The following is a 13,989-nucleotide window of genomic DNA, read 5'->3' as shown; positions in this document are numbered from 1 at the left end:
AATAACCATCCTCTGAGGACTTCTCCTTACAGATGAAGAAACTGGAGTTCAAAGAAATCAAGGAATGTGCTCGAGGTTACACAGATAGTAAATGACAGAGCTGGGATTCAAACCCAGGCAACTTGACTCCAGAGCCTGCTGCCACTGGACGTTCCCACTCAGCCATTCAGGCCACTCACATTAAGGCCTAGGACCAAAGAGCAGGTCCCCTAGAAGCTCAGAGTTTTGCCAGGACCTTGGAGTTCATGTACGCACCGGCCATTGTCTGCAGACAGAATAAGTAACATGTCCCAGTAGGTCCTGCAGTGGCTGAATGCTGCCCCCTCCCCCAATATCTCCACCCAGCACCTCAGAATGTGACCTTACTTGAATAAGGGTCTATGCAGATGTAACTAAGTTGGGAATCTCAAGATGAGATCACCCTGGGTGGTCCCTAAATCCAATGACAAGGGTCTTTACATGAGGCAGAAAAGAAGACATGCAAAGACATAGAGGAAAAAGCCTTGTGAGAATGGAGACAGACATCAGAGTGATGCTGCCACAAACCAAGGAACACCAGAAGCCATCAGAAGATGGAAGAGGCAAGGAAACATTCTTCCCTAGAAATTCTGGAGGAAGCATGGCCCTGCCAATACCTCGATTTCAGACTTCCGGCCTCCTGAACTGGGAGGTAATAAATCCTGCTGCTTCAAGCCGCCTAGTTTGAGGTTATTTGTTACAGCAGCCACAGGGCACTGATAGATGTCCCTCTGATTCTTCATAAGAAACACAGGCATTTAAAAATATTACTAAGCTCATAGTTGCTATTTATCATTATGTATTTTTCTCAATGGATATAAATTACTATCACATGGATAGTAATAAAAATATTACTATTGTAAAATATAGATTATACGTGCAACACTATCATCTTACAGAGAGATTACCTAAATTCCAGAGAGGGCCCTGGTAAAGCAAGCAGGCAGGCTGGTCTGGAAGCCTGCTCCCCTCATTCATGAGGTGTTTCTCTTCCTCCAAAGCCTGGGGCTACTGGTGGTCCTCACCAGCCCACACAGAGAAAATCAGAATCAAGCTTGCCCAGCAGAACGTTTAGAAACACTTCCCTCTTCCCTTCCTTTGCCTCCTGGCTTGGCAATGATGAGAGCCCAGGTTACACCCTGTGATTGTTCCAGAAAACCAAGCATTGCTAAAGGGCATTATGTCAGGTGTCCCCAGTCCGTGCTACTTGGCACCCTAGACCTCCATACCACATCCCCTGCCCCTGTCTGACTTCAACACCCCTGGCTGTGGTGGGACAGGGAGGCCTGATAAAAGGAGGGCAGGACCTGGATAGCTGGTTGTGTGGGCTGGAGTCTGTCACTGAGCCAGCACCATGGTGTGGTCTGTAGCCTGGGCAGGTGAGTGGGTGCTGTCGGGGAGCATGGGCTGCGCCTTGGGAGCTGTGGGGAAGTGGGGATGTGTATGTGAAATGGCTCCTTGGTGCTGTGTGTAAGGAAGCAGAAGCTTCCAGGAGAACTTTGGAGGATCATTCCATTTCTCCCCCTGCTGCCAGGCTTGCAGTCCCTGTGGGCTCCCCCCTGAGGTCTTTCAGCCCAAGAGGCTTTGTGTTGCAAGGAAAAGCTTTTCTCAACAGGCTGAAAATGACTTTTCCTCCTGTTTTGGAAGCCTAGAGTCAGTGAACCCCTCGGCATTGGGTGGTTTTGTCTTTCCTGTGTTCTGAGGCCCCCTACTCTCCAGGGGTGCCCTGGAATTCACTGCCAAGGAATTCTTCCCCACCCTGATGCTGGTTGCCCTGCAAAAGGCAGCCTGGGAGCCATGACCCTGGGTGCCCTTACAAATTTTCATGCAGGTTTTATTAGGTTAATGGGAAGATCCAAGGTCTCCAGAGAGGTGAAATAAATACTTTTAAAGGAGTCCCACTGAGCCCTACGTCTCCAAGGATATTGGTAACTCAGCCAACCTCTTATGCAGTGTGGCAGGAAAGCAGCAAAAAGTAGTCAATTGTGGCTGTGAGCAGAGGTACAGAGACCTCACCTAGAGATGAGCTCTCTGGCCTAGCCCTTCCAAATTGGCTCTTTTCATCCTGAGGACAGGTTTTCTACTTATTTCAAAAGAGAAACCTTCTCTCTAAAAAGCTTAAAAGTCAGGCTTCCCTGGTGGCTCAGTGGTTGAGAGTCCACCTGCCGATGCAGGGGACACGGGTTCGTGCCCCGGTCTGGGAAGATCCCACATGACATGGAGCGGCTGCACCCGTGAGCCATGTGCTCTGCAATCGGAGAGGCCACAACAGTGACAGGCCCGCGTACCGCAAAAAAAAAAAAAAGCTTGAAAGTCAGTGGTTTTCCTAGAATCTTCCTAAATCCACACTGCCCTCTACTAATGTTCTAGAGAGGGGGCAGTCTCAGCTCATGGAGACTTCCATCAGCTCTGGGACTAGCCCAGGCCAGGTAGGGCCCCCTGCTGTCTGGCCTGGGTGAAGGGATGGACACAGTGCCCTCCTGGGTCCCTTGTGGGCAGAGGAAGCTGGATTTGTAGGAAACTGTCCTGAGCCCACCCCCATCCCGGACCACTTCTCGCTCCTGCCCTTCAATAGCCATAGAGGGCCTGGGAAAGTAAGAATGACATCTTAATCTCTGCCTTCTCTTTTGTGCTGTTCAGGTTTGATGGTTCTGCTGGCGATCCAGTGGGGTAAGTGGCGCCTTTCTTGAAGCTAGCCCTGGGTTCCCTCAGCCCCATTCCCTGGGCCCTGCTACCCTCTCCCATTCACTCCCCCAACACTTATGTCCACCCCAAGAGCTCTTGCCAGATTTCAGTGGGTTCTCGCCTCCAAAGCTCCGGCCCCTGCAAGTGTCCTCGTCTCCATAATGACCTTGCCATTCCTTCTTCTGGGAAGGTTCTAGCCTCCTAACCCACTAGCCGAACTCCTGTGTGTCCGTAGGGACAGCTTAAATGTCAGCCTCTCTCTGGTGTTTCCTGAGGTCACTTGCTCCAACCTCTGTGCTCTCATCGTACTGGAACCCATTTTACAGTATATATCACAGTGTTTCTAATTACTGGCTTAGGCGTCTCCCCTACCACCAGTAGGGGAGCTCTGAGCTACTGGAAGTAAGAAACCTAAGTCTTCCCCAGCTCCACGTCCTAGCCCCTTGGCTCAGGCAAGGACAGCACACTCTTTCCGTGTCTGTTGAACTGATTGCATGTGGAGCTTGGGAGAGCCAGGAGGGCTCCTTCTTGTGCAGGGGGGAACTCTCTGGGTGATGTTTAGCCACTTGGACTCCTGGGTTCCCTTCCTATCCCACACCACTCCCTGTACTCAGACCCTCATCCTGAGCCTGGGCTGTGGCACAGGACACACATTTCCCCTCTTCATCTCACAGGAGGGGACAGCCAGTTCCAGAGAAATAGCAAACATCGGGAAGAGAGAAAAGTTGAAGATTTCCTCAAAAGCTTTAATCCAAGCTACTTCTGGGCATATGGTGTGCTATGGTATGGGATGGTATATATTTCTAATAATAGAGTTTTGTGTGGGCTAAGGGTTAATGTATGCAAAGCACTTAGAACAGAGCTTACTTTCTGCCAGCACTGTTCTGAGTGTTTCACATACATTAACTCTTCATTCACACAGTAGTCCTTAAGATAGGAGCAATCATCATTCCCATTTTATGAAGGAGAAAGTTGAATTATCTGGCTAAAAAGTTGCAGAGTGGGGATTTCAACCCAGGCATGAAATTCCAAAGTCCCTGCTGTTAACCACCAGACTTTGTTGCCTCTATAGTACAAATATTCATGCACAATATTCAATATGCTATGGCAGGATATGATACAAAACAAAAAGAGCCTCCTGGGTCCTTTCTAGATGGTCCCAGGGATGTGTTCGCTGGGTTAATCCCCTGCTTCCTTCTTTTGCTTTGGGGAGTTCACCAATCCTCCTTCTATGTCACTCAGGCAACGCCCCAGTCCCATCGGCAAACTTCACTCCCGGGTGACCTCTAGTTAGGGCCAGTGACTACCCAGGAGCCAGTGACTACCCAGGAGCTTTGACTCCTCTCCTTCTGAGAGCCATCCATGGGCGCAGGGGTGTCTCAGCCAGCCCTTCATGCTCTGGGTTCCTACACACCCTCCTATAGCCACTTTGCACTGCTCTCCCTCCTCGTCCTCTCACTGGCCACATGGGGGCTGCAGGAGGGTGCAGAGAGACCCTGTCTGTGCAAAAGGAAATCCTAGGGTCTAGACCGTGACCACAGACATACTCCAGTCCAAACTCATCATTCTGCCAAGTCCCTGGCATAAAATGCTGGCGTGTACAAACCACACGATCATAGTCTGCAAGGCTGGAAGAGCCCTCAGAGACCACACTGTCATTTTCAGATGCGGACCCCTAAGCCAAGGCTAAAGAGATCGGCCCAAAGTACACTTCTGGCAGCTGCAGGGATGAAGACGAGCATCTTTGCGTTCCGGTGTTCTGGTCAACTTTGCACAGTGCTGCCCTTGGTGGGAGCCATCACTGCTAGACAAGCCCCCATCTGGGAGGAGAGGCCCTATACACAAAGCCATTCTACAGGGTATGGGGATGACAGAAACAAGCTGCCTTTTCCTAGAGAAAATATTCTCTTTGTTAGAACCTTGTCAGTGATATTAAACCAATTCTCTACAAGGGATAATAGTATGTAAATGCAAACCTCTTTAAAGCAAGACTAAAGAAACATAAACCCAGGCCTGTAACTGGGGCCTCCTCTCTGCCACTTTATATGTTTGTATTTTAATTAACATTCTGAAGTATTCCAAGCCGTGATTTGAAAGTTCTGCCTCCCTGCCTCCAGCAGATGAAGGGCCATGTTTAACGTCTTCTGGCATGACATAAGTTCTGCCTCTGGGCAGAGGGTGCCAGTCCATAGCAGGCCCTTCTGATTGCCATTTCTTTGCTTTGCCCCAACTGGCCAGGCTCTGCGGCAAAACTGGTCTGCGACTTCACTAACTGGGCCCAGTACAGACAGGGGGCTGCTCGCTTCTTGCCCAAGGATGTGGACCCCAAGCTGTGCACCCACCTCATATATGCCTTTGCTGGCATGAACAGTCACCAGCTCAGCCCCATAGCGTGGAATGCTGAGACACTCTGCAAGGAATTCAACAGCTTGAGGAAGATGTGAGCTGCAGTGGAGGAGGTGGGGATGGGAGGTGGAGAAGACAGGCACCTCCTCTCAAAGCCAGAAACCTTCTCCATTACTGCAGTCTGGCTGCAGACCCGCTGTGTGGCTTTGGGCAAGTCTCATCACTTCTCTGGGCTTTCCTGTGCTTATGTGGAAGAGGTGGGGGTAGATAGTGACTCCTTAAGTGCCCTTCCAGTTTAGGTCTAAGTGGAATCTGGACTGTGAAACTGTTTCCCTCCACTGGGAATGAGTGCCCTTCTATCTCCTAAAATCTATCTATCCTTCAGCTCAAGTGTTATCACTACCTTAATACAGCCTCTCTGAAGATCTGTCCTGATCTCTTGCTTTCTAAATTCCTTGAGTGTACGGCTCCCCAGCCAGATAAGAGGTCCTCAAAGGCAGGAATGTGTCTTTTCTTTCCCAATCTAGAGCTTCCCTGGTACAGAATATGACCATAGGGATTTATATATCCCCTACCTCATTCCACCAGCCCTGCCAGGCTCCTTGCTTCCTTGTTAGTGAGGTGAGCCCCAGGACCTGGCTGGATAAATTCTGGTGCTTCTCTTGTCTTTTCCAGGAATCCCAAGCTGAAGACGCTGCTGGCCACTGGGGGCTGGAACTTCGGCACTCAGAAGTGAGTTGTCTGTGGGCACCAATGTGGCAGGGCCCCTAGTGTGGAACTGGCTCACTGGCCAGAGAGATCCCCAGTCGGGGAATCAGCCAGGTAGAGGTGTAGCCAGGGTGAGGGAGAGTGGGAGAGAAGAGTGGACTCTGGGGGCTGACCTTCCTTCTGACTTCTTGGTACCTCCTCAGGAGGCAGTGGAGTGGGCTTAGCTCCAGGCCGTTATACATCCAGTCTTTTTTTTTTTTTTTTTTTTTGCGGTACGCGGGCCTCTCACTGTTGTGGCCTCTCCCGCTGCGGAGCACAGGCTCCGGACGCGCAGGCTCAGCGGCCATGGCCCACGGGCCTAGCCGCTCCACGGCATGTGGGATCCTCCCGGACCGGGGCACGAACCCGTGTCCCCTGCATCGGCAGGCGGACTCCCAACCACTGCGCCACCAGGGAAGCCCATCCAGTCTTGCTTTACATGAAGCACAGAGTCCGACCTCTTTCCAGGCCTCAGTCTCTTCCTCCATGAAATGTGTAAAGGGAGGGTCTCAACTAATCCCAGACAACATATAATGTCTATATTTTCTGAGCTCTGGAACAGTATGTCTGAGAATTTTTGTTCCCTTTCTGGGTGTCAAAAGCAGTCTGTGAGATTGAGCTTGGATGCCAGAATATTGACATTTCCAGGACATTTTTGATGATTTATGGAGATAATGGAATGGTATATTTGGAACCATACTTTTCCTAGAAAGTGCTAACTGTAAGGTCCCCAAAATTCTAAACCAGTCTTTCTAATACTTTTTTGGATCATGAGTCCTTTTGAGAACCTGATGAAATTTATGACTCCCCTTCCCCAAACACTGCTTATACACAGATTTTTCACTGAAATTCAGGATTCTCAGCCTGGGGTTCCCAGGCACACAAACCTCACTTAAGAACTGATGCTATTAGCTAATTTAAAAAAATAAATTAAAATAGAAACGGTCTATAAAACTCAAGACCCCCAAGAAGTCCAGGGACTTGTTGAGAAAGTAAGATGTGGGGAGGTTGTTCTTGGGGCACCTCAGGAATTGTAAAGAACTCTGGACTAGTAATGGTAATAGCAAGAGCACGAAGCACTCTACAAACGTGAGTTAGAAGAATAGTAACCATGTTAACCTGCCAGGGAAGTAGAAGAGCAGCCCCCCAGGGTTACCCAGATCCTCACTGGCCTGCTGGGCTTCTCTTCCTCCTCATCTTAGAAACTGATTCCTCTTCTTTTTTCAATCTCCATGCTGGGTTGACAGCCAGCTCTGATTCAGGTTAGAGCAAATCCCTGGGCAGGGATGTGGCAGTAAGCTTCTGGAGGGAATTTTGGGAAGCAGAGCTCCTAGTGAGTCAGTGTGCCCCTGGTGATGTCAATGTTTTGGGGCACTTCTACATTGTCCCTTTCCCTTAGCCAGGCCCATAACCCACCTGCAAATATCCCGGCAGCCTCTGAAGCAGCCCTTCCGGTGCCCTTCTGGCCTAGACAGCTGAGCACCAATATCTTGAGTAGTTTCTCACTTGCCTCTGAGGGAGCATGACCCACTGTCCTGTGTAAGACAGGCCCACACTTCCCTTTATCAACCCACAGGTTCGTGGATATGGTGGCTATAGCCAATTACCGACAGACCTTTGTAAACTCAGCCATCAGGTTTCTGTGCTAATATGGCGTTGATGGTCTCGACCTTGACTGGGGATACACAGGAAGCCGGGGGAGCCCTCCATCAGATAAGCAGTGCTTCAAAGCTCTGGTGCAGGTACAGCTGGGTGAGATAGGGAAGACCTAGTTGGCCAGGGGGCCACATAGGTGCTGCTCTGCCCCCAGGCTCAGCTGCTTCATGTGTCTGCATAGCACAGACCAGCCCTGTGGTCAGTTTTCAGGCTCCTGTGCGGGAACATCTGCTTGGGGCTCACAGGGCTACCTGTTCCCTGCCTGTGTGTTCACTCTGAGCTGCCCCTGCAGGCCCTGGCCAATGCCTTTCAGCAGGAAGCCCAGGCCTCAGGGAAGGCACACCTCCTGCCGAGCACAGCTGTCCCAGAAGGACCACACTGCACAAAAGCTGGATACGAGGGGGACAACATTGCTCTGTGAGTCTCAGGCAGATGGCATGGACCCTGTGTTCTCTGCGGGGGAAAGAGACCAAGGGTAGTCTGAGCTTCCCCCAGAATGGAGCAGGGGCTCGCCTGCACCACCAGCAGACCCAGGGAGGGTTTCCTTACCACATCTGCTGCTCCATCACTCCGGAGTCCCTCTCTTTGGAGCCTGGCCCTCAGTCTTAAAGTGAAATATCCCTGGGGGAGGAAAGAGGGAAGCACTTAGCATCTCCAAGAGGATGAGTTCCCACGCCAGGCCTACTGAATAAGAGCCTGCACCTGAATGAGATTCCCAGGTGATTTATGTGCACAACTAAAGTTTGAGAAATGCTAAGCTAGATTTCCCTTCAAAATAGCAAAATAGCAAGAGGTGTCCTTGAGTGGACTGTGTCCTGAGGGTGCTGAGGGGACAGCTGGGAGGAGGATGCTGAAGACATGAGCCGCCAAGAATGAGAATGGCCTGGATGACGGTGTGCGGGGGGGGGGGCGACCGGAGGGGCTGCCTATGCTGCTGCGTCTCCCAGAGCCAGAAGGGAGCCCGCCCCCACCATGCAGGTCTCTCCCCAGGCCACACACTGCGTGAGAGGGGAGGGAGGAGCAAGGAAGGGGGAGGGCTCCACCCTGCGCACTAGCCCCTCACTCTTTCTTCCCACGCCTCATGCAGGAACCTGGAGTTCCTCAGCTTCGTGGCCTATGACTTCCGTGGCTCTTGGGAGAAGAACACAGGGCATAACCGCTCCCCCGACGAGAGACAAGGAGAAAGCGGGGCCGTGGCCGAATTCAATGTGGTAAGTGGGAGGACGCCCCTGGCACAGGCCCTTGCCGGTGGCCCCTTTTGAGCGTCGAAGAACCAAATGGAAGGGAAAAGCAGGATACCAAGCAGGGCATGGAGAAGCCAGGATATTTTTGTTTCTTTTGTGTGTGTTTGTTTGTTTGTTTTATTTTCCTGTTCCATGCCGCTGCTGAGGAGAAACCTCACTTCTGTATAGCATGTCGACTGATATTAGACACAAATCTAGTTTGGGGACACATCAAACAAACCAGTGACTAACTGGGAGGCTGTCTTTGAGCTCAAGTTTCCAGCCAAAATGGCTTTCACTCCCTTCATACACCCTCAGCCCCATTTCCTTCAAGATAATGGGTAGCTTTTGCTCCTTGGCACTGAATGTCCTTCTGGAAGGTGTTTTCTGGAAAGAGGTGAGAGCTTTCCCAAGTTGATAACATCTCAGGGCAGAACCACCCCTACGCCACCCCAGTCCCGGGAAAGGGAAGGCTTGGTTGTAGACTGGAGTGGGTGGAGGTTTCCTGCCCAGCTCTTCCTCATTCAGTAGGCTAGACATTGTTTTACAAGCCCATTCTAATTTTAAAAGTCAAGATTGACCGTATCATTTCTCCTTCTTAACAAACAACAATAACAAAAAGCCCTAAATTAAAATGTTTGTTAATTTTGGGAGCCCACATCTTTGTGTGTCAGCTGGGTGGAACATCTAGGACTTCCATGGCTCTTTCACAAATAAAGTGCACTTCTTCAGGCACTTGAGCTGAGCATCTAGACCTCACATTGCACCTGGCTCCTCCACCCTCATCTGGGAAACTGTGTGGGTCCCAGGAGAAGCCAGCCCAGTCAAGTGGGGAGACATACAAAGACATTCAGCTGAGAGGTGAGGGGGTTGAACTCCCGCTGGCACGGTGCTCTCCAAGCTGTGTGCCCTGGATCCATGTGGGGGAAGGGAGGCCTTTATCCTCCTACAAAGAGGCCTTCTACTCTCCATACTATGTGCCCTGCATGTTGCTTCTGGCCAGAGGGGTGACTTTTCCAAATTTGCACAAAAATACCACAGAACTTAGCAGGGTGCTCTGCCCTCTGCCCTCAGAAAGCTCCAGTCTGACCAAAGATAAATCATATGGACCAGCAAAACCAAATACACGTAAATCAATACAGTGAAAATACCTAAGTGCTAAGAGGTTGCAGGGTAACTAGAAAACCTGGACTCAAACAGGGTGGCTTCTTGGGGAAAGTGAGCCTACCGTCCTGGTTTGAGGGAAGAGTCTTCATTATTTGTTTAATCCACAGAGTTATGTTGGGTACCTCCTCATGTCACAGGCCTGGGGGTGTCATGTCAAGTAATACATGATGGGGGAAGGTCTTGTGCAGAGGCGGTGAAGAAGCCCTGTGCTCATTTGTTCTTTCTATTTGTGCATCTTAGTGCCAAGCATTGTTCTAGGCACTGGGGATACAGAGATAAATAAAATTCCCTGCTCTTGTACTGAGGGTGAAACAACAGTGATGGTAATGATCACAATCATAGCTCCCCTTTATTGCACTATGTTAGACTTATACATGCATTATATCTTTTAATTCTCACAATGCCCTTAGTGACAAATATTTTTATCATTTCCATTTTATAGACAGGAAGCTCGAGGCTCGGCAAGATCAAATAAGCTGCTGGGTAAGGCAGAGATCGTTGTTTACTGAGGTATCCCAAGCATCTAGGACAGCGCCTGGCACACAGCTGGCCTTCAGTAAATATTTACTGAGTCAATGACTGTTTGAATCCAGAGCCCATGCTCTTGGCTATAGGGCCATGCAGCTTCAATCACTGTGGTTCAGGGTCTAAGACGGGATCTAAAGAAGATGGGGAAGGGTTGGAACACTAGTAAATGCTCATGAAACTCCTCTGGAGCCCCCAGGCTTGGATGATCTGAACCAGTCTAAAGGCAAAGAAAATTAACCCTGACATTCCTCCTTCACCACCAGGACTCTGCCATGCAATGGTGGCTGCAGAAAGGGACCCCTGCCAGCAAACTGATCCTTGGCATGCCCACCTATGGGTGATCCTTTACCCTGGCCTCTTTGTTGGACACCGGAGTGGGGGCCCAAGCCACGGGGCCTGGAACTCCTGGCCCCTTCACCAAAGACGGAGGACTCCTGGCTTACTGTGAAGTAGGAAAACCCACAGCCACCCCGAGTATTGTGCAGAGCAGGGGCTTCTTCTCCCATAATTTCTGGATGAGGATGCTAGGCACAGTGAATTCTGGTTGGGTAAATTCCATCCCATGCCTGTCATCTTGGATTTATCCCTAACCCCAGGTGCCTCATTGAATCGACAGTTCTAGGTCACTCAGTCTAGAGCTTCCTAGATTCTCCAAGCTTCTCAGACGTGAATATTTCAGTCTCTAGTCTCCTCATGACAGGGAGAAGATGCTTGCAGTGCCTCCCACCTCCTTCCCAGCTCTGCCCTCTGCTCCTACAGGTCTGCTCTTGGAAGGGGGCTGATGAGCACAGAATCAAGGACCAGAAGGTGCCCTATGCCTTTCAGAGCAACCAGTGGGTCGGTTTTGACGATGTGGAGAGCTTCAAAATCAAGGTGAGGCTTGGCCCTGCTGGGAAGGTGTGGTCCTGTGTGGGCCCAAGGCCTGTCAATAACATTCAATGACAGCATTCAGAACTTCTTCAAGGAGAAATATCCCAGCATTTCACAGATCTCCATGTGATAGCATTTGGTACCATTATCACCTATTGATTAAGAAAAGACACAATGGCAAAAAAATTGCTCTACATTGGAATCTCTCTTGAAAGTATTTGCATTTTATTAAACACAAATTCTACAGATATATAAGAGGAGAAATACACACAGTAAGGCATATCATTTTATTCAGTCCATTGACAATATTTGGTGCATGTTCAAATTATAGATCCTTTGATTTACTTATATGAAACCCCCTCCACTCCTGCCTCAAAACTTGAGTGCGTTTACCTGTTTCCATGTCTCTCTCTCCAGTGAGGTCATTGGCACCTGCAGAGGGACCTGCATTTGCTCATCTGCTTATCTTTTGTCAGTTATGCAGTGGCAGGTTCTTCTGGTGGTGTAGACAAAGTGCTCTGGAGAATTGAGGAGGCAGCTGGGGGAGATGAGAGAAGGCATCATGGTGGAAGGGATTTTGAGAAAGTCTTAAAGCAGAGAAGGTGGGCCTTCTGGGGAGGAAAGCGCAGGAGAAAGACTTGATGGAGAGGAAAGGGGAAGCTGGCCTCTGAGAGCAAGTTGTACCATAGCTGGAACCCTGAGTGGGGACTGGTGTAGAAAGGGAGGTAGCTGGGAGGGACATTGGGGCCATCAAGGGTTCCAACCACCCCTACCCTGTAACCCCAGCCTCACGCCAGAGGTAAGCCATGGCCCCCTGGCAGGGCTAGGGCCAGGGAAGCCCACTTGGAGGGGACACACAGCCATACCCTAAAGAAGCCTCAGGGAACTGGTGGAGGTGAGAAGGCCCTCAGCGTGGACAAAAAGACATGAAGACAGGGAATGGATTCAGATCTTCGGGGAAGTTTAGTCGTTCCCTATGGTAAACTGAACTCATCACAATCAGCAGACAGTACCCCAAACACAACAGCTCAGCCCAGAAAATGCTGGGAAGTTAAGGCTGCCAACCTAAGGAAAGTCACACATCTATGTACTCCTCACACCTCCACCCTCATGTCCACCCCTGGCCATGTTTATGTCAGGGCAGGGAGATTCCAGAATGAATCATGCCCGGCAAGGATAAGGACTAATGGACCTGGGGGTGCTGGAGAAAGGAGGTCCCTGCCTGGATGAGGAAACCGGCTCTGGGGCTGCTGGCGGGCTTCCCTGTTCTCCTCCACCCCCATCTCGCTCCTCACACAGGTCAGCTATCTGAAGCAGACGGGACTGGGTGGGGTCATGGTTTGGACACTGAACATGGACAACTTTGCTGGTTTCTTCTGCAACCAGGGCCGTTACCCCCTCATCAAGATGCTGCTGCTGGAGCTGAGTGAGTATGGGGTCAGGGCACCTCAGGAACTGGCTTCTTCTGAGGAAATGACTTTGCCCCACTACCGTGATTTCCCAAATTTCACCCCCAGGAGCTGAGGAAGCTGTAGAAATGATTCTCTTTTCACACTCTTCTTCCTCTTTCTGATTGTACCAATGCCTGCCCAGGGTGTCGGTAACCAGGGCTTCCCTCCAGAGGGCCCTCAGCCTCTCTTCTCAAGGCCTGCACTCAGCCTTCATTGTGAGAGCCCGCTGGCCCTCACCATTACTTGGTTGGGCTTTGCAGATGGTAGATAGCCACTGACTGCCTATGACACTTGTAGCTCCGGTGTTTTCTCTTGAGCTGTGCTCCAGCTGTAGGTGTGCTTGCTGTCTGGCTGTTCTCTGCCTTGGGTGTCTGACTATGCCCTGCCTGTAAGGTACGGGGTGTTGAGCTGCTGCTGCCTATGTTGCTGCCCGTGTGCTTGGCCTATGGGTTTGGGATCTTTTGGAGGAGCCTTGGTTGAATCATCACTGTTTTCCCAGGTCGTCCATATATGTCTTCAGGCCCCCCAGAACCTGAAGCTCCTGCACCAGGTCAGTTCTCTGAACCTAAGTATGGCTCCAGCCTCAGACAAGACACCTTCTGCCAGGGCAAAGCTGACGGGCTCTACCCCAACCCTCTGGACTGGTCCAGCTACTACAAGTTGTACAGGGGGGCGGTTGTTCCAGAAAAGCTGCCCGAGGAGCCTGGTGTTCAGCTCCTCTTGCAAATGCTGCACCTGGAGTTGAGTCTCCAAGGCCCCTTCGGCCCCAGCACCTGGGCGAGGACCCAGGACCACTCCATAGCCCACCTCCCCAGCTCTCCCTGGCAGTTGCAATCTAGCTTCCTGTGTCTTTCCATATCCAAGCTTTCTGTTCTCAGCCTTGGTTTCCTCTTGTTCTGCTCTTCCTGGGCTGCCTATTTTACTTGAAAAATAAATCTTTGGTTTGCACCCCACTGCCCCCAGATGTGGTGACTTACAGAGGCTCTCTAAGCACTCTGTTAGTTCAAACTCTACCCTGAGGAAGGTAGGGAGACAAGAGGGGAGGGTGACATAAGGCATGACTAGGTCAGAGCCAGGTGAGAAGGCGATCCATTCAGGGTGTCATGCTCTGCACCAGGTCTCACCTTGAAGACTCCACTTTCTAGTGGGCAGCTTCCAGGACACAGATGATCACATCTGGGGCATGGCCCTGGATCTGACACATTCTTCATTGGCTCAGAACCCCTTGGAGAGAGAACTATTCCTGGTGACCTCCATTCAGGTGTTATTCCCAAGATGCTCACTAGATGGCAGCAGAG

General features: G+C 50.7%; 1 protein-coding gene across 1 annotated transcript; it reads left to right on the top strand.

The window, feature by feature from the left end:
• Window positions 1–1,372: 1,372 nt before the first annotated feature.
• On the top strand, window positions 1,373–13,436 carry CHIT1 (chitinase 1; the record flags this gene model as incomplete). Its single annotated transcript, XM_079940917.1, is given in 14 exon segments — window positions 1,373–1,397; window positions 2,659–2,688; window positions 4,942–5,143; window positions 5,725–5,781; window positions 7,373–7,442; window positions 7,446–7,538; window positions 7,745–7,869; window positions 8,540–8,663; window positions 10,634–10,708; window positions 10,712–10,819; window positions 11,130–11,243; window positions 12,540–12,666; window positions 13,191–13,348; window positions 13,350–13,436. Coding segments are annotated over 14 exon segments (1,395 nt in total).
• Between the last annotated feature and the right edge of the window lie 553 nt (window positions 13,437–13,989).

This window comes from Stenella coeruleoalba, assembly GCF_951394435.1.
Source record: "Stenella coeruleoalba genome assembly, chromosome: 1".
Lineage (NCBI taxonomy): Eukaryota > Metazoa > Chordata > Mammalia > Artiodactyla > Delphinidae > Stenella > Stenella coeruleoalba.
Note: the sequence above shows the minus strand (reverse complement) of the source record. Positions and strands in the feature narration are given on the sequence as shown.